The following is a 19,495-nucleotide window of genomic DNA, read 5'->3' on the forward strand; positions in this document are numbered from 1 at the left end:
CAATCCCCACCCCAGCCCGCCGGTAACAGCCCTTAGGCCCCGGGGATCCGGCCCTTCATGTCCTTTCCTGTCTGGCACACGAGGACACGGGCCGGGACGGGCAGCGCGCACGTGCGGGAGGCACAGCTGCAAACCAAGGAACGGGTCGCTTGTTTGGACTCACCGAGGGCACAGGCAAGCTGCCGTGCCGGCTGAGAAAGGAGTTAGAGACCGACACACTGAGGCCCTGAGTGGCACTGCTGTCCTCGGGGGCGAAGGCCACTTGAGTTTGCTGGATACAGTAGGAGACAGAGGAGAAGGAAGAAGCAGCATAGGAGGCCTGCTGGGCAGAGGGACGAGAGAGAAGGCAGGGAGGAGGGAGAGAAGCAGAGAACGGTAAGGCACGTGTCAGCAAAGACGCAAGAGGCCGCTACCTAACCCTGCTGGGGACTCAGGACCACCAGTGCCCGCTGAAGGCTGCGTGAACAAGACGGAGCCCGCCTCTTCACTTCCTTACGGCAGAGTTAGAGTGAACTCGCACATCGACTACGGTGCATGGAGGACAAGGAGCCTGGAGCCGGGGCTGACCCTTGCTCTGGGCTCCTCCTCAGTGGGAGCAGACCCGGGTGCTCGCTCTCGCATCAGCCAAGTTCTGATGGAATCTGGACCCTGACGCTGATCCCCGTTTGGCCTTGGACCTTGCTTCAGGATCTCTGCACCTCGGGTTTCCCGTCTGTAAGACATGGAGAACGCTGGCGCTGACCACGGAGGGTGCGCTGGATGAAATGAAATGACCTGGGTAAAGCACCTGGGAAGGCGCCTCCCACAGGCTGCGTGGTGATGACCTCACTGCCCCTCCCACGTCTGCATTCCAGGCACAGCCTGCTGTGGCCTTGGGCTACGTTTCTCTGGCTCTCTGCCCTGGTTCGTGTGCAGTGGGGCTGCCAGGAGCTGCCAGGAGCTGTGGGGAGGGTCGTGGGCAGCCACAGGAAGCTCCTGCCGTCCCTCTGCAGGAGGTGCCCAGGAGGGGCTGCCCTCAGCCCTGTCCTGTCTGGAACAGGCCTGCGTCCACATGCTCACTGGGGACCCCTCCCCTCATGTTCAGAAACTTGTGGACTCCATGATAAGATGGCCAAGGACAGCCAATGGGTTGCCAAGGACCAATCTCGCCATGAAATCTGGCTCAGCAATGGTTTTAACCAAACATTCTGGGCTATGAACCTCCAGCCAGACATTGGCATTTCCACGAAGATCCCCTTGAAACACTGTCGAAGCAATGTGAGTCACTCTCCGAGCTCGAGGGTGGGCAGGGCAGGTGGAGAGCGACCCTGATGCCCACGTGTGGGACCTGGCCCAAGGCTGCCTCCAACAGGGCTGGCTGTGGTTCCCTGGAGGGGACCAAACTCCTGCCTGGTCAGCCTGAGCCTGCTGCAGGCGAGACGGCACGGGGAACCCGGGGCATCTGTCCTCCGGTTAGTGGACGGCTGCCTTCCAGAAAGGCCAGGGTGGCACCTTCCTGTGGTCTCCTGATGGACAGAAGACGGTCCTACCAATCAAACAGGCAGCACGTGAGCAGAACGCACGCAGCTCTGGGAAAAGCCAGGCTTCCACTCCAGGGCACCCTTCCTGGTGGGGAAAGGAGCCCACCGACCCGTGAACCGTAAAGCAGAGAGACAGACCCGGAGGCCTGTGACAGGCAGGCGCCCAGGGCCTCGCAGCCTGCCTGGGCCACGCTGCACACGGGACTCCTCCACCCAGGAGGTGTCTGCGAGGAGGAGGGTGCCGCGTCGGAAACACAAAGGGGCTGTGTGTCAAGCCACCCGGCTCAGCGGAGCCGTTCTCACGGGGCCAGCCCTGGCCGGGCCGCGACGTCAGTCATCCGCACAGGCAGGCCTACTGTTGGGAAGCAACTCTGCAGCTGGCTGCACACAGACCGTGCCCTGTGCTTTGAGTCCCTCCTTTCTGGGAGGTCCACGTTGGAGCCAGAGAAGACAGACAAGAAGTCAAGAGACTGTTAGCGGCCCGAGCGGACACTCCGGGCGCGGGCCTGTCCGGCAGTAGGGGCTGCTCTCGAGAAGAAAGGCCCCAGAGCTCCAGGCCGGGAGACGGAAGCGGACACGGGCGCCCACGTGGACTGGGACGCGTCCATCAGCAAGGCCGGGGCCCCTGCCACGGACGGCACGGGGTCAACCCTAACCCCAGAAGGATCGTTCCAGCCCCTAGACCTGTTAAGCTGGGGACACGGGGAGGGGGCGCCGCTTACCAGCTGCCGCTGCTTCGGGGGCAGTGCGGGCGGCGGGGCCAGCTCCTGCAGCGAGTCGCTGGCCGAGCTGAAGGAGTCGCTGAAGCCGTACACCTCCATGAGCAGCCTGTTCTTCTGCTGGTAGATGTGCTCATTCTGCGGCGTCTGGTAGAACACGGAGGGCTGCGGCTCGGAATAGTCCTCCAGCAGCTGCATGTAGGCCAGCACTGCGGGACAGAGGGCGCCTCGCATCCTGTCCTGGAAGCCCAGCCCCTGGCCCTCTGCCCACAGCAGCCGGGGCCCTGCCGACAGCACACGGGGGCGCGGATCTGACAGCCCTACAGGGCCACTGCGTCCTTGTGTGTGTCCACGGCCAGAGGGGACCCTGGTGTGGCCTGTGGACTCTGGGAGACGATGACGTAGACCCAGCCACGCTAGCAGAGGCTACGCAGCCCTGGCACGTGTAGGCGCTGACAGCAGGGGCGGCTGTGCGTGAAGGGGGAGCGGAATTTCTGTATGGGAAATTCCTGTACTTTCCACGCAGTGGTGCTGTGAACCCCAAACTACTCCAGTAAGTAAATTCCATTGTTTAAAGAGAGCACATGGGGGGCCCCTGACTGCCCCCGGGGATTTCCTGCCGAATCTGCCACCCCCTCCCCGCCACTGTGGGGGCCCCAGCTGCGCCCTCCCGCTTCCTGGATGCCCTGAGACAACTGCACGGCGCACTGCCTGGGGCTCTGAGTTTTCTGCCCCTCGGCTGATCTTGGCCTGGAGCCCCCTCCCGAGCCGCCCTCACCCCATCAGCCATGAACCTCACCCTCGCTTCCTCCCTCGCTCTTCCTACACTCACGGTTTGGATGAGCTGCCTGTGGACTGTCCACGCTCACCCAGCGTTCACTCAGCACCTGCTGTACGCGTCAGCACTGACCCACGCGTGGGCACCGCACCATGGACAGCGTGGTCCTGTGCCTTGCGGGCCACATCCTCCTCAGAGAGACAGCAAGCAGACCAGCCCACAGCGTGGGACAGGGTGAAGTGGCTGGGGACCCTAGGCTGTGGAGGAGCCACGTGAGGGTCAGGCAGGACTCTTCATGCAGTCTACAGGAGACACAAAGGCCTGAGGCCGGGAAGGGGGCCTGGGTGGGCCCAGCACAGTGAAGGAAGGCTTAGAGTCCCCTGCACGGTGCCAAGGGGCTGTGTAGACAGGACAAGCTGGCTTTATTGGCAGCAGCCTGGGAATGGGCCGAGGGCTCCACCCAGGGTGTGGCTGGAGCTCAGCGACTGCTGGGAAGACGGCTGCAGGGCCGCTGTGGCCGTTCAGGAAAAATCACGTGTGGGGGAGAGGTTGGCGAGGCGCGGTCGAGAACGGGGGGATTCGGAAAACGGATGCAACAGGAGTTAGGGCCTTCCCCTGCAGAGTTAGGGTAGGCACTGTGTTTGTCTCGTTTGTGCTGTAACACCATTCGTGCCTGGCACGCAGCAGGTGCCGGGAATGCGTGGAGCGTGAACGGACGAATGCAGCGCATTTCCTGGTGACCTGCTCCACCAGGCGGGCCCTGGGCGCACGTGAAGCCCCTACTGGACATGCAGGACACAACAGCAGCCAAGTCCAGGCCTGTCCAGCTGAAGAGATGCTGGCCATCGTGGGCGGAGGGAGAGGCCTCAATTCCACCAGTGCCTCCCCTCACCCCTCCGACCCCACTGCCTTGTGGAGGAGCTGTCTGTGCCCTGCGGCCTCCCGGACCCGTGCAGAGGCAGCAGCTCCAGCAGGGACTCCAGCCCCCTGGGAGGTGAGAAGCCGGGGAGCCAAGAGCCCAGCTGTAGCATCTCATCCTGGGAGGCACCCCTCCAAGTCACACGAGAGCATCAGCGTGCCCTGCATTCCCGACTCGGGGGTCAGCGCTCCAGAGCTGGAGGATTCTGGGAGAAGGGGGTTTGGAGCCACCTGTGCACAGCTACCTGCTGTCCCTACAGGGTGGCGAGGGCTGGCTTGGAGCGTAAGTTTTTCCTCCAATTCCAATCCACCCATGTGGACTGCAGCCTGCCCTGACACTGCCTGCAGGAGTCAAGGTCAAGGTCAGGCCCCAGGTGCCTGTGTCCTGAGATCTGCACCCGTCTGTCTGCACTTGACCACGGGGAGGCTCCTGGGTGCTGAGCTACTCCCTGCATTCCTGCAGGGGCCAATGCGAGGAGGACAAGGTGTGTCCCCCGACACCTGGTTAGAACAGGTGCCAGCTAAACGACCTGGAAGCAGCTGACAAGCTGCTGCGGGCTGTGAGGAAAAGGCCCTAGATCAGCACGCAGCACACGCAGCTCTCAGCCACCTCCCGGGGTCACGTCACAAGTGACACAAGTGACACAAGTGCCAAGAGTGGCCAGGATGGCTCTGGGGTGCATGGAGCCATGAAGTTGCGGCCTCCACTGGGCGCCCAGGCTGGTCAGCAGCTCAGGGAGGGGCAGGCACTCTGAGCCGAGCATGACAGTCACGGGCAGCCACCTCGTTTCTGGGCAGGTCTACAGCACATGTGCTCCCTCCAGCTACATCGTGCTGGCACCATTCGCTTTATTTAAAAGAACAAGGATTTCTTATTGGTCCCAACAAGCGCTGAGTGGAACGTGGCTATAAAAGGCAGGGAAAAGTTGCTGCCTCTGCGGCTCCTGCTGGGCCCCACGCGCCTTAGTGGTGCGCAAGCAACACCGCGTTCAGGAGGGTGTGCGCCCGGGAGCGCGATCCTGAACGCCCACCACGTGCCTCGAGAAGACGAAGCATCCCCACTCCCGCCTGGCGGGCAGTCCCACGACTTCAGGTCTCCATGAGCTCCTGAGGTGGACGTCCTTGTGGGGGCCTGCTCACTGGGCACTCGGGAACAGCAGTGACGTCCCCTACCTAGAAATACGGCAGGGTGGTGCGTTTCTAAGGCAACGGGCAACAGCTGAGGCCAGGGCAGACTGCACGGCTGGGAGGGCTCCGGTGGGCCCCAGGCCGTGGGGACAGCGAGGGGTGGGGGTTAGCACACTGATCGGGAATCTCACCCAGCACAAGCTCATGGGGCTGCCTGGGCGGCAGGGGCCGGCGAGCCTGGTGACATCAGAGCACCCAAAGGCAAGGATGCACCGTGACATCGGGACTTGCGTGGATGGACTCTGTCCAGTGTTAGCCAACTGAAGGGACGGCGACCATCCTGTGCTTTTGCTGAACGCAATTTCATGGGGTGCTTCCCACAGGGTCACACTCGAGAACTCTCCAGGGAGACTTTCCCAGAGGGAAGAGCAGAGGCGGGACCAGGACTTGAACCTCAGGATGCCTCAGGTCGGGGGGCTCTAGCCCAGGGCACAGAGCGGTCTATCCCCTGCACACTGGAGGGGCCTCAAGGCAGGAGACTCCTCCTTCCCCCTCTGCTGGGAGGAGCTGCAGCTCGCTGCATCGACACAGGCCTGGCTCCACTGGACATGCAGTCCTGCCCTCCCGCTCCACTGGACATGCAGTCCTGCCCCCCGCTCCAGCTTCACCTAAGACAGGCACTGCCTGGCGGCTGGGAGGTCCGCCTACCACAGGGCACGTGAGGCTGCAGCAGCTCCGAGCGCACCACACCTGCAGCTCTGCTGAGCGGAGTGGGCCTCCAGTGGCGGCCTCAGGGAACAGAGACATGCTTCCAGAGACTTGAGACCATTCAAAGGAAAACGAGGGCCACACCTCCCTATCCTCTCCTCTGCAGGTCCGGTGTGAGGCTCTGAGAGCCCGGGCAGCACCATGCGTCTGGTGCAGTGGGCACAGGGACCGCTCTGCCCTGCGTCTGAGGCTGATGAGCTCCTCAGACAAGAAAGGGGTGGGCTCACAGTGGCTCGCTGCCCCCGGTGAGGTGGTGAGGGAGGCAGCGGCAGCGCTGGAATGCCTGCCTGGGCAGAGGGAGACGCGCAGAAGAAATGCTCCTGGCACGGCCGTGTGCACCCCTCCACCAGGACCCTGGTTTCTAAGGAGCAAGCTGAGACGACAGGTGGGAAGGACATCACTACCCCACACGCAGCCAGCCCCACCAAGGAGCCGGGAGGTCACCCCACTGGGCTGCCCCGCTGGCCCTGGGGACGGTTCTGCTGGGTCTGCCCAAGCCAGGTTGGCCCTTCTTTGAGAACGGGGCCAGCTCTGATGGGATAAACTCAGCTTCCAGTTCACACAGGGTCTCTGTGGGACGCCTCCCTGGGGTCGGGGGTCAGGGGGCGGTGGGGCTGGTGTGGCCACACAAGCATCACACCAGGATGCGGGTCTGCCAGGGAAAAACAAGGTGGAACTGCACTAGTGAACTGGGGAGAGGGTGGGGGCAGTCAGGGGAGCGGGCAGAAGACGGAACTTCCAGTCGTTACACAGCAAACTTACAGGTGGAAAATAATCAAACACAACTATGCAGAGTTTCAGCTCTACCCCTAGTCCCTAATAAGATGATCTGTTAAGGAGTCTGGTCCAAGAGGCGTCCCCACTACTCCTGCTGGGCAGCCTCCAGCCCCAGTCACCCTGCAGGAACGCCGAGCCCGGGTCAGATGGCTGTTCAGATTCGGATGTCCACCCCACCTCCCGCAGGGGTCACTGCACCACTGGCCTGCCCACCGCGACGCTCGTGCCCTGGGCCGTGTGTGCGCAGGCCAGCAGGTCAGCTGACTGCCCCCTAAAGGGAGAAGCACTAGGGCTCCGTGGAGACCTGAGGTCTTACAGAGACTGCCCACTGCCCAGAGAGGCCGGCACCCACTGAGCTTGGACGACATTCACCGGCCACGGCAGAACCAGGCTCCCCAAAGTGGCCAGGTCCCTGTGGTCCTGTCTGTCCTGAGACAGTGAGGCTTGGTCGGAGGCTTACAGAAAACGCGCCCTACGTTAGGTTACACACGCACTTGCTGACACCGGCTCCGCAAATGCTTACTGTGTTTGTTTTTCTTCTCTGGCAGAGGCGGCGGCTTTTCTGGGTCGCCCGTGGATTCAGGAGCAGTGAAATCACCCACAAATTCCACAGGGGCTGAGGCCGCTCCTTGCTGGAAGGGGAGGATAGCAGCGAAGGGCGTGTAGGGGGCGGGCTGGCCCGGGGCTGGGTGCTGCAGGTCGTCCTGGGAGAGGTTGTCGTACTGCGAGGGGTGCCGCTCGTAGGACACCCTGCAGCCGGAGCTGTCCGTGGTCTGGGAGGCCGCGCTCCGGCGCTTCTTCTCGGGGAGGGCGGGCGGCATGTCGCTCGGCTGCCCCTCCGTCTGGGGACAGCTGCCAAGAGGCAGCTGGAATGGACGGCCAAGAAACGGAGACCCAGACTCCCCCAAGGACTCCGGCAGCGGGCTAAGGTTACAGGCCACTTGCTGAGGTATCTGGTCCGCGTTGGAGAGGTCTTGCTGGAGGAATTCATAGTCGGGATCGTAATGATCTGCAATCACAGAGGGAACAAGACCCGTGAGGCGCATGGCCCTGGGGACGGGCCCCCGCCCTGGCCGCCCTGCCCGGTCTCCCCAGAGAGACGAGGAGAGCCCTCCGGCCCACACACACAGGCTCTCACGCTCTCTGAGCCTCTTCCTTCTGCCTGCAAAGCAAAACAGACGGGGGCATGGCCACTTGCTGCAGTGTTCCTCGCACCTTCCTTTTTTTTTTTTGACAGGCAGAGTGGACAGTAAGAGAGACAGAGAGAAAGGTCTTCCTTTGCCGTTGGTTCACCCTCCAATGGCCACTGCAGCTGGTGCACCGCACTGATCTGATGGCAGGAGCCAGGTGCTTCTCCTGGTCTCCCATGGGGTGCAGGGCCCAAGGCCTTGCGCCATCCTCCACTGCCTTCCTGCCACAGCAGAGGGCTGGCCTGGAAGAGGGGCAACCGGGACAGAATCCGGCGCCCCGACCAGGACTAGAACCCGGTGTGCCGGCGCCGCAAGGCGGAGTATTAGCCTAGTGAGCCATGGCGCCAGCCCACACCTTCCTTTTTAATTTCTTACTTAAGACAAACACGGGGGAAGGGCACGTGCAGTGGCTGGCGCTGCTTGGGAAGTCATCGTCCTGCATCAGAGGGCCTGGGTTTGAGTCCCCTCCATTCCAGGTGATGGACACCTCGCAAGGAAGCAGGTCATAGTTTGGGTCCCTGCCACCTACACGGAAGCTTGGATTGAGTTCCAGGCTCCTGGCTTTGGGCCTTAGTTATTGCGGGCATTTGGGAAGTAACCAGTAGATGGAAGATCTGTCTGTCTGTCTCTCTGCCATTCAAATTAAAAAGAATAAAAATGAAATAAAAAAAAGCCTTCTCCCTTTCAAAAGAAAAACACATGACTACCACAGAAAAATGGCAAACTTTATCAAGAAAATAAACACCACCCAGAATCCCAGAATCTGTTCCTATCTTTATCTATTTTCTTAAATATCTTTTTGTCCCCCTCTAGAACCCACCCCACTGCACCCCTTGCCACTTTTTAAACCCAGCTGAGAAAACAGCATGTGAATGGTTTTGGGCTTTTTGTCCTCATCAATATAGCATGATTTTTAATAGTGCTGAGATTACTCCAGCAAATGAACGCATCACGGTTCGCCTGACTCCTGCCATGATGTTCAGGGTATCTGCCTTCTATCATTGCTCCCGGTGATGCTGAGACCAACGTCCTTGGACAAAGCCCTTGCTATAAATCTGATTACGTTCTTAGGATACGGCTTGAGAAACGAGAATCACTCATTCAGGGGACACGGACAGCTCTGTGCTGTGTGTGCCCTGGAGCCGCCCCACAGACCGGGAGCGGCTGACGAGGCACAGGCGGCACGGCCCGCGGGGCTGCCCTTCGTCAAGGCTCTGGGCACAGGCGGCAGAGTCCAGCTTCACACGGACACTGCCCGTGGAGACGGCTACCACCTGCGTCTCCACAACGTGGTTCACGTCGTTCCACTCACGCTTTCAAGCCTGAGGGACAGGTACTGCTCTCACCGTGCAGGTAGGGCACCAAGGTCCCGCAGGCCACGATGGCCGCTATCCGGCACTCGGGCCCCAGCCCCGGGGAAGGAGGCACAAGGATGACGGGGCTCACCTAGTGTTTCACAGCTTGTGTTCCGGGAGCACTGCCCGCTGTCCCTGTCCAGGGACGACAGCTGCTCATCCGACTTGCTGAGCTTGCCGATGCTGCCGCAGGGGGAGAGGCGGGGCGACTCCCCGCCGTAGGAGTGGCTGCCTCCCGAAAGTCGCCTCTGTGCGTAACAGTCAACGTCGAAATCCTGGTGTGGAAGAGCGGAACAAGCCTGTCACTCTCGGGACGAGACTTAGAGAAGGAAACAGTGCCAAGCTGACACCAGCTGTGGTCACCGTTCAGACGACAGAGGGGCCAGCAGGGGTGGGTGGCTGGGGAGATGCCCTCAGGTGAGGCCCCTTCGGCTCCAGCCTCCCCAGCACGGCCCCAGCCCCACACGGGAACCCCCGCCATGACCACGAAGATGCTAAGCCTCGCCCCTCCCACAGAGAGTCTCTCCAAGACACTAGGTTTCTTCCGGCTCTAAGAGCCAAACCTCTGATCCCAAACCCGCTTGCCTCTCGCTGTGGGGAACAGGGCTGAATTACCTGCCTATTAATTCCAACAGGCAAACTGGAACCGCTGGTGGCTCGACTCATGGGGGCGACCACGGCCACGCGGGTTGGGGACGGAGCTGACTGTCTTTTCTTGGGTGGCAACGCCGGTGGACTGCAACACACGAACATGACGGACACCATCAGGTAACGGGGTTCCGCGCTTCCACACCCAACTCTCCAGTTTCCATACCTCGACCCCCCAGCCCTCGCCCTGCCTGCCAAAATCCAGCCCATAAACGCCAAAAGAACAGACATCACCCCCACCCTCTCCCTCCTCTTAGAATACATCGCTCCAGCTTTCACAGGGCTGGGGCCACAGTGCACGCAGAGGCCGGAGCGAGGAGCGCTTGCGGGTGTGGCGGGGCCCTGGGGCAGGCAGAGGTGCTCTCCTGAGGGCCAAGCCGTAGGAGCCGGAGCCCCGCTCGTCCCCCCATCACATCACAGACACAGGGTCCTAGACAAGCAGGAAGACCGTTACCTATCAACCACCCGAATGCCGGGTAAGGGGGGCTTGGGGGGCGCGACCTCTTCGTCTGCGGTGTCCGGGAGCAGCCCCCCTGGCTGTGGCACCCCACTCGTCTTGCTCAGAATCTCCATCTCTCGGTCTGTCAGGGGCAGCTCGGACTGGCTGGAGAATTGGAGAGAACTCAGGGTCACCGGGGTCAGACGGGAGCAGAGCACGCAGGTTTTGTAAGAGTGCGAGGACACGACCAGGGAGGGGAGGAGCAGGGGCCGGCACAGCCCGGGGAGACTTCACTGGCTTTTTTTTTTTTTTTTTTAAGATTTTACTTATTTGAGAGGCAGAGTGACAGTCGGGGGGTGGGGTGGGGATCAATCTTCCACCTGCTGGCTCACTTCCTAAATGGCTGACTGGGTGGAGCTACTCCAAGCCGAGGCCGGGGCCCAGAGCTCCATCCCAGTCTCCCGTGTGCATGGCAGGGCCCAAGCACTTGGGCCGTCACTGCTGCCTCCCAGGGCATTCGCAGAGAGCTGGATGGGAAGCAGAGCAGCTGGGACTCGAACCAGCACCCTGATATGGGAGGCTGGAGCCTCGATGCTGGACCCTCTCACGGCTTTACCACTGGCAGCCACGTGAGCTTGGCCATGACCTCCACCCTCACCTGAAAAGGAGTTCTTAGACCAGATGATCTAAAGGTTCCCTAACATGCTCCAAATTAAGGTTCTACATTTTTACCAGGGGCTTGGAGCAGAAACTGGTACGAGGCTTTAAAACATTCCACGTTGCCCTCGGCTTATGCTCTTGATAAAGTCAATGTTAAAAGATCAAAAGTGGGGCCAGCACTGTGGTGCAGTGAGCTAAGCCGTTGCATGCAATGCTGGCATCCCACATCGGGGTTCCAGCTGCTCTGCTTCTGATCCAGCTCCCTGTTAATGCGCCGTGGAAGATGGCGCAACACGGCCAGAGTACGTGGGCCCTTGCTGCCCATACAGGAGACCCAGCTGGAGCTCAGGGCTCCTGGCTTTGGTCTGGACCAGCCCCAGCCTTTGCAGTCATCCAGAAAGTAAACCAGCAGGTGAAGTTCACTCTCTCTCTCTGCCTTTCAAATAAATACATACATCTTAAAAAAAAAAAAAAAAAAAGGCCCCAAGTGCCTTCAAGTGCAATCTGCCCAAATCCAGGCCCTCAGAGTTCTCTGTAACCATGAAGTGAGGCCACTCAGGAAGGGCACGTGTGTGTCACTGGACACACACTCACACACACTCACACTCACACACACTCACACTCACACACACCATACTTACTATTTATTTTGAAAATCAGAGTTACAGAGAGAAAGAGGGGGAGAGACAGAGAAAGAGAGTCTCCTATCCGCTAGCTCACTCTCCAGACCCAGGGCCAGTCAGGCTGAAGCCAGGAGCCGCACCTGGGCCTCCACACGGACACACGCCAGACAGAATGGCCGTGTGGGATGTCGCACGAGACATGGCTGAGGCAGTACTTCAGAGCTTGTGAGGAATACAGACTGTCAGGTAGCCGGTGTGCGCTCTGAACTCAGCACAGAGACGGGAACGTGGCCCCGCCAGCCCGTCTGGTGGGCTCCTGCTGCCCGCCAGCTCCTACCCGCTGTCGAGGGCAGGCTCTGCCCAGCTGGGACCAGGACGAGGGTCTGCTCAGCACTCACCCGTCAGGTCTGCCGGCCGGGGAGCTGGCCTTCACTGGGCTTGTTGGAGACAGCCGCCCCTGCTTCTCGACGGTCAGTCTGACCAGCTCCTGCAGCGAACAAGAGAAAGGCGGTGAGCGCAATTCCTGTCTGCGCTGGGCTTCCGCTAGAAGGCGGCCTGCCGTCTGCCGCAGGCTTCTCACGCACCGGGACTTCAAGGGTGACCTGTCTGAAGTCAGCTAGACGACTTCCCCAAACGTCCCCTGCCCTCCAAAAATATCTCTGCAGTACAACACAGAGTTTCAGAAGCATGAAGGACCTTCCTGTTGGAAGGGGAAATGGCAAACCATTGTCTCAAGATGGCCAAGTCTATCGCACACGTGAAGTCCCTGGGAGGGCAGGTTCCCCGTCTGCGGGCAAAGGGTGACGTTTCTAGTTCTCTGGGGCCTGCTGGCTACACGCACGACAACGCCTTCCACCCCCCGACCTGCAGCCCTGCGTGCTTTCCCAGTGTGCGCTGGCCATGGCCGTGGGGCAGCAGCAGGGGACCTGCAGGTACTGGGCTGCCGTCTCCGTCAGTGGGCAGTGGGGGAAGGGCATACCACCCGGCAGAGGAATAATTTTAGAAACATTACAATAGGAAGAAAGGCATCATCAAACCAGAACCAAATAAAGGGAAGCGACGAGAGTCTCCATGTTTTTTCCCAGTTAGAATGCGTTTCCCCCCAGCTTGATGAGTTTTAACAACTGCATATACGTGTGTAAACACCACTCAAAAATACAGATCACGAATCTCCAACCACTTGGTTTTGCTTCTGCACGATTTATTTGGAAAGCAGAGTGAGAGCAAGACCAAGGAGAGAGAGAGAGACAGATTTTCTGTCTGCTGGTTCATTCCTCAATGGCCAGGCTGAAACCAGGAGCCAAGAACACCCCGAGTCTCCCACAAGCATGGCAGGGACTCAAGGACTTGCGCCATCAACTTCTGCCTTGCCAGGTGCATCAGCAGGAAGATGGGCCAGAAACAGAGCAGCTGAGCCTCTGACCAGCACTCCAACATGGGATGCTGGCGATGCAAGCGGCGGCTCAACCGCTGCGCCGGCGACCCAGGTGGTGGCTTAACCATTGCACCCCGACGTGGGCCTCACTGTTACTTCTGACACCCCAGATCACTCTTGTCTGTTCCAGAAATCACTGTAAATGGAACTGGGTGGTTCGTACACGTTTCTGTCCATCTTGTCTCAACTTCAAGGACATACGATCCAAATGCCATAAAATTCACCAATTCAAAGTGTACAATTCAGCGGTTTTTAGTTTATTTAGGACTTTTCAACAACCCCAACGCAAACTCAGCACTCACCTGTAGACCCCTCACACTCCCAGTCCCTGACAACCACTCAGTGGATTTCCGTCTCCACAGACCTGCCTGTCTTGTCCGTCTTCTGCTCAGTGGGAAAAGCCACACTCGTGTGTATGAGCAGTCCATTCCTCCCCACTGCTGAGTGTGGATGCACCACCACCTCCTCCCCACTCTGAGTGTGCCCTGGATGGGTGCACCACCACCTCCTCCCCACTCTGAGTGTACCCTGGATGGGTGCACCACCACCTCCTCCCCACTCTGAGTGTGTCCTAGATGGGTGCACCACCACCTCCTCCCCACTGGGTGTGTCCTGGATGGGTGCACCACCACCTCCTCCCCACTCTGAGTGTGTCCTGGATGGGTACACCACCACCTCCTCCCCACTGGGTGTGCCCTGGATGGGTGCACCACCACCTCCTCCCCACTCTGAGTGTGCCCTGGATGGGTACACCCTGGGAGGCAGAGTGACGACTCCTGTAACTTGGTTCCTGCCACTCGTGTAGGAGACCTGGACTGGGTTCTCAGCTTCCAGCTCCATGAGCTGGCTGCTGTGGGCACCAGCGTGCGAACCAACAGATGAAAACCCTCCCTCTGTTTGGCTCTCTGTCTCTCAAACAAATAAATAAAAATTAAAAAAAATATATGTGGCCAGCGCCGCGGCACAGTGGGTTAAGCTGCTCTATGCAGCACTGGCATCCCATATGGGCGCTAGCTTGAGTCCTGGCTGCTCCGCTTCTGATGCAGCTCCCCGCTAATGTGCCTGGGAAAGCAGTGGAGGGGGGTCCAAGTGCTTGGGCCTCTGCACCCATGTGGGAGAGCTGGAAGAAGCTCCTGGCTCCTGGCTTCAGCCTGGCCCAGTACCAGCCGTGTGGCCATCTGGGGAGTGAGCCAGTGCATGGAAGATCTCTGTCTCTTTCTATATAACTCTTTCAGATAAATAAATAAATCTTTGAAAGACAAATTTTAAAAATTTAAGCCACAAAGGACAGCCATCACAGCAAATGCAAACGAGATTAGACTATTCAATATCCCAAAACGGAATAGTCTATAATATTAAGTATTGTAAATACTTCAGCCATGACACCCAAGCAGATCACCATACTGCTATTCACAACAGAGCCACAGGGACGGAGCTGTGGCATAGTGGACGAAGCTGCTGCCTGCGCACCGGCACCCCATATGGGTGCATTATAGACAGTACAATGTATGCTTTGGAAACAAAACCAAATTGAGAGTATAAAAAACAACAGAAGGCTATGAAATACCCCTCCTCTTGTTTTTTTCTTTGCATTTTCTAAATTTTTAAGTGTGCGTTATTTCTGAAATAATTAAGCACACACACACCCCCCCCCTCCAGTAAGGGCATACACACAGGGGCAGCTGTTGTGGTGCAGCAGGCTAAGCTGCTGTGTCCGATGGCGCTTTCCCACACTGCAGTGCCTGGGACTCAGTCCAGGCTGCTCTGTGCTTCTGATCCAGCTTCCTGCTAACGTGTCTGGGAGACAGCAGATGACGGCCCAGATGGCTGGGCTCCTGCCACTCTTGGGGGAGATCTGGATGGAGCCTGGCTCCTGCCTGGACCAGCCCATGCTTTGGCAGGTATCTGTGGAGTGGAGTAGCAGATGGGAGGTCTGTCTCTGTCTCTTAAATAAAGATAAATAAACACATAGAATTTCCTATGGAAGGAATGGCTGCCTGGTTGTTGACTACAGACAGGACAAGGTGGAGGGATGAGAGACGTAACCAGAGCAGACAGCGGTCAGAGGGCTCCCGCCCCCCATCGCCTGGATGAAGCAGGGAGAGGAAGCTCGTCCTGGAAGCACCACGGCCTCCGAGGGTCACAGGCGTCAGAAAGTGGAAGCCCACTTTCAAGGTTCACTCTTCTTTCCAAATGGGGTCAAAGAACAGAGAAGTCTGGGCACTCGCAGCCACTGACGTGGGAACAGCTCGACCAATTCTTCACTGATTCGTGAGCAATTATAATTAGACTGTCATCTTGCTGGAGAGGCAGCTGCGAATGCAGCTAATGAATGATGGCAGAAGAATCCTGGACCGACAGGCGCACATGCGCAAGCGTGCCCCTGAACTCCGAGAACCGCCCTTGCACCGGCCTGCCGGCTGGAGCCCGCGGAGACAGAAGGCCTTTAGTCTCAACTCGCCCTAACGACCACAGATGGAGGGGGGCCCTGGAAACGTGCACACACCTGGCTACTGTGCTCACGGGCAGGGACCACCTGTAACGCTGCTGCTTGAGAGACGCCAGAGCCTTCTCACCGCCGCGAGGAACTGCTTAGAGTCTGAGAGGCTGCTCTAGACTGTCTACAGCCAGTGACTGTCAACCAGACCAGCTCCCGGAATGCTGAAAATGAGCTTTCAAATGCCAAAAATGGTATCTGGAACAGTATCTTTAAGAATGGATGCGCTTTCTTTCCATATTCACCTTCCAGATCCTGAAACAATCCTAGTGACAGAAGGGCTTCGCCGTCCAGGGCAAGCATCGCTGTGCTGTCCCCCTTGACGCTTTGTCCTCGGTGCTGCGATGGAGCCCTGTGCCTGGGAGAGAAGCCACGCCCTGCCGGGAAGTGCGCCCTGCGCCGTGTCTGGGCGGCGTCGGCTTCCTAAGATGTGCACCGTGAGGTCCCAGGGACACGACAGCACAGGAGCTGACCTGCAGCTTCACTAAGGGAAACCACGTCGCCCTGCCGAGCTCAGCGCCTCAGCCCGCGGCCTTCCACGGCTGCTCACGTCCTCTCCGGCTCTGTGAGTGTCCGGGGTGCAGGTCCCAGAGCCCAGGGAAGCATGTGTCATGGACCTGACATGACCCCTCTATCCGTTAGTCCTTCTGACAAGTTCCACAGATGCCCCGGATACAGTCTGCTCACCAAACACACAGAGTATAAGCCAACAAACACATGGTGCAGGGGCGGGGGTGCCCCCGTAACTGACACCGCATAATGAAATCTCAGGGCTGTCCAACCCCACCACGACTTTTTTTTTTTTTTTTTTTTTTTGACAGGCAGAGTGGACAGTGAGAGAGAGAGACAGAGAGAAAGGTCTTCCTTTTGCCGTTGGTTCACCCTCCAATGGCCGCCGCGGCTGGCGTGCCGCGGCCAGCCCACCACGCTGATCCGATGGCAGGAGCCAGGTACTTCTCCTGGTCTCCCATGGGGTGCAAGGCCCAAGCACTTGGGCCATCCTCCACTGCACTCCCTGGCCACAGCAGAGAGCTGGCCTGGAAGAGGGGCAACCGGGACAGAATCTGGCGCCCCAACCGGGACTAGAACCGGTGTGCCGGCGCCACAAGGCGGAGGATTAGCCTAGTGAGCCATGGCGCAGGCCAGGACTTGTTTTGATGGAGACGTAAAGGGATCTCTTTTTGGGGAGAGGGGTTTAGTTTGGTGGTTAGGACACCTGCACCCCACACTGGAGGACTTGGCTTTGATGCCTGGTTCTAGCTCCTGACTCCAGCTTCCTGTGAGTGCAGACCCCGGGATGCAGTGATAATGGTTCAGTTAGTTGGGTTCCTGCCACCCACATGGGTGACCTAGATTTCATTCCTAGCTTTGGCCCTGGCCAGTGTGGGCATTTGGGGAGTAAGCCAGTGGATGAGAGCTTGTCTGTGTGTCTGTCTGTCTGCCTCGCAAAATAAACTACTTGAGCCATCACTTGCTGCCTCCCAGGGTCTGCACTGGCAGGGAGCTGGAGTCAGGAACCAGATCTGGGCTTTAACCCAGGTACTCCGATAGGGTGTATGGGCTTCTTAACTGTTCCAGGCCTTTTCCCTTAATTACCAAAAAATTGGTGTGTGTGTGTGTGTGTGTGTGTGTGCACATGTAGCTGGAGGCTGGGGGAAGAGGCTCGGCTGAATATGGGAGACGTGCAAGGAAGCTTTGACACTCCCAGAAGGCCAAGCACAGCCCGAGCGTAGGGAGTTATCTGAGACAGGAGACACTGAAATCCAACTAGAAGTGAGGGAAGAAGTGGGGTGCTGGTTTTAAAAGGACAAACTGGACCCTTGTGTGGCTCAGTCTCCCAACAGCCAGGTCCGGGCTGGGTGTAGTTCCTAGAGAAACAAGCGCTGAGGGCCCTTCCAGCCCTCAGACTTCGGTCCTATGAGGGTCACTGTTATGGCTGAGCCAGAGACCCACAGTGGAAAAGCAACCAGGTTCAGATCTGACCTCAGAGTTTTAAGATTCCCTGGAGAAGAACCATAATCACCGTCAAGGACTGGCCGGTGTGAGCTGCTGGGAGTTAACATTTCCACAGCAGACACGCTGGCCCAGGCTCTCCAGGTATTTTACACACACACACACACACACACACACACACACAATCTTACTTAATCCGTCCTCAAATATTCAGGGTCAACATTTTCAAACCTTTTTGAGCCTCAGAGAAGCAGCTTGTCCACGGTGACATTGCTTACGGGGCGTTTAAATGAGAAGTAATGCTACCAACGAGGGAGAAAACCAAAGTAATCCTGTTTTAAAACACCTTTTTTCAATCCTTCTTAAAAAAAAAAAAAAGAGAGAGAGAGAGAGAGAGAACCCGGTAACAACTGAATGAGCGGCTTGAGATGGTGAGTCAGCTTAAAGCAACGTGCCAACTCGGCTCCTCTGAGAGGTGACGACATCCCGTGGGCGCACTTCTGCTCGGCACAGCCGTCCCTCCCAGCCAAGGGCGGCTCTCTCTCCCCGGACATGGGCTTATAAGGTATCCCAGGGCGGACGGGCACGGTGAGGGAGGCTGGAAGCCAGAGAACCAGCTGGGCTGACCCGAGAACCACACTCCTCGTGGGAGGTGGGGGTGTGTGTGTGACATCAGTGCACGGGGCCGAGGTGCCCAGCAGAGCTGTGTGCAAATCACGACCTTCCTGGTCTGACTACTGGTCTACCTGTGCCTCAGTTTCCACACCTGTGAAGAGTGGTCATGCCTCCCCTGCAGGTTGTTGTGAGCACGGCTCCGGGGCACCAAGTGGGAGTGATGCATAGAAACCATTCAGCGAGTGTTAGCCGCTACTACTACTAGACCTTGACAGCACACGGCAGCATCGATCGAGGCCATCGATAGCACAGCCCACTTCCTGCCTGGCTCTTCCTTGGGGGAGTGTCTCTGGCCACCCTGGAACAGGCAGGCTCTCTGGACACGCTCGAAACACCTGGCGCAGCGTTTACTTTGCAGCGCTCGACTGCACTGCTGCTGTGTTCGCTTTGAGGCCCCTCCTCCCTGAGCTGCAAGCTCACGAGCGGCCTGCTCGCCCCGACACGCACAGAGGGGGGCGCTCACGAGCGGCCTGCTCGCCCCGACACGCACAGAGGGGGCGCTCACGTGCGGCCTGCTCGCCCCGACACGCACAGAGGGGCGCTCACGAGCGGCCTGCTCGCCCCGACACGCACAGAGGGGCGCTCACGAGCGGCCTGCTCGCCCCGACACGCACAGAGGGGGGCGCTCACGAGTGGCCTGCTCGCCCCGACACACGAGGCTCGGCACAGAGGGGGCGCTCACGAGCGGCCTGCTCGTCCCGACACAAGGCTTGGCACAGAGGGGGCGCTCACGAGCGGCCTGCTCGCCCCGACACAAGGCTTGGCACAGAGGGGGCGCTCACGAGCGGCCTGCTCGCCCCGACACGCACAGAGGGGGCGCTTATGTGCGGCCTGCTCGCCCCGACACGCACAGAGGGGGCGCTCACGAGTACTTTCTGAACAAAGGAAGGCAGACTGGACGCATGGTGTCCCTCACTGAGAGACGCCGACGCCTTTTCTGGTTCAAGTAGTTTCCGTCTCTCTGTCTCTCTCTCTCTGCCACCAGATACGTTTTTCTTTCTGGCATGCCTTTCAACGGATTCGATGGCACTTTAGAGATCGTATGAAGGAAACCTACCTGGGGGCATCACAGGGTTTTACACACGGAAACCCAGCTCCTCTGCTTCGGCCATTCTAACTTGTTTTGAGTATCTCACCAGAATCAGTTTGGTAGACAGAAACCTTAATGATGTCACCCAAAAAATAATTTTCAATAATAGCATTTCCAGAAGTCCAGCCAGGAAAGCAAGGGCAGGTGAGCCAGAACCATGCGACGGTGCTGACGGAGTGTGAGCTGGGTCACGCTCAGCCCCGCCGACCTCGAGGAGCTGCCGAGGGCTGAATGGGAGGATGCATGTGACTGCGTTCCAAATTCTGGAAAGAGACCCGGGTCTTAGCAACAGCCACCCACACCCGTAAGTCTCACTGGCCAA

At 58.8% G+C, this 19,495-nt stretch overlaps 1 protein-coding gene across 13 annotated transcripts in view; it reads right to left on the minus strand.

The window, feature by feature from the left end:
- The window catches only part of RAPGEF1 (Rap guanine nucleotide exchange factor 1), a 137,779-nt gene that overhangs the window by 30,019 nt on the left and 88,265 nt on the right, over positions 1 to 19,495 (minus strand). For 6 of the 13 annotated variants that reach the window (XM_089321828.1, XM_089321831.1, XM_089321820.1 and 3 more), the window contains 7 exons: positions 11,922 to 12,010; positions 10,256 to 10,405; positions 9,769 to 9,889; positions 9,245 to 9,428; positions 7,132 to 7,617; positions 2,243 to 2,448; positions 164 to 322 (listed from right to left, as the gene is read on the minus strand). In XM_089321828.1, the coding sequence (XP_089177954.1) occupies positions 164 to 322; positions 2,243 to 2,448; positions 7,132 to 7,617; positions 9,245 to 9,428; positions 9,769 to 9,889; positions 10,256 to 10,405; positions 11,922 to 12,010 (1,395 nt within the window). The remainder of the gene's footprint in view (positions 1 to 163; positions 323 to 2,242; positions 2,449 to 7,131; positions 7,618 to 9,244; positions 9,429 to 9,768; positions 9,890 to 10,255; positions 10,406 to 11,921; positions 12,011 to 19,495) is intronic. The other 7 variants (XM_051835417.3, XM_089321823.1, XM_089321837.1 and 4 more) reach the window with 2 other exon arrangements.

The sequence above is a fragment of the Oryctolagus cuniculus genome, chromosome 1, assembly GCF_051225735.1.
Source record: "Oryctolagus cuniculus isolate XC-2025 breed Fujian yellow rabbit chromosome 1, ASM5122573v1, whole genome shotgun sequence".
In the NCBI taxonomy this organism is placed as follows: Eukaryota; Metazoa; Chordata; class Mammalia; order Lagomorpha; family Leporidae; genus Oryctolagus; species Oryctolagus cuniculus.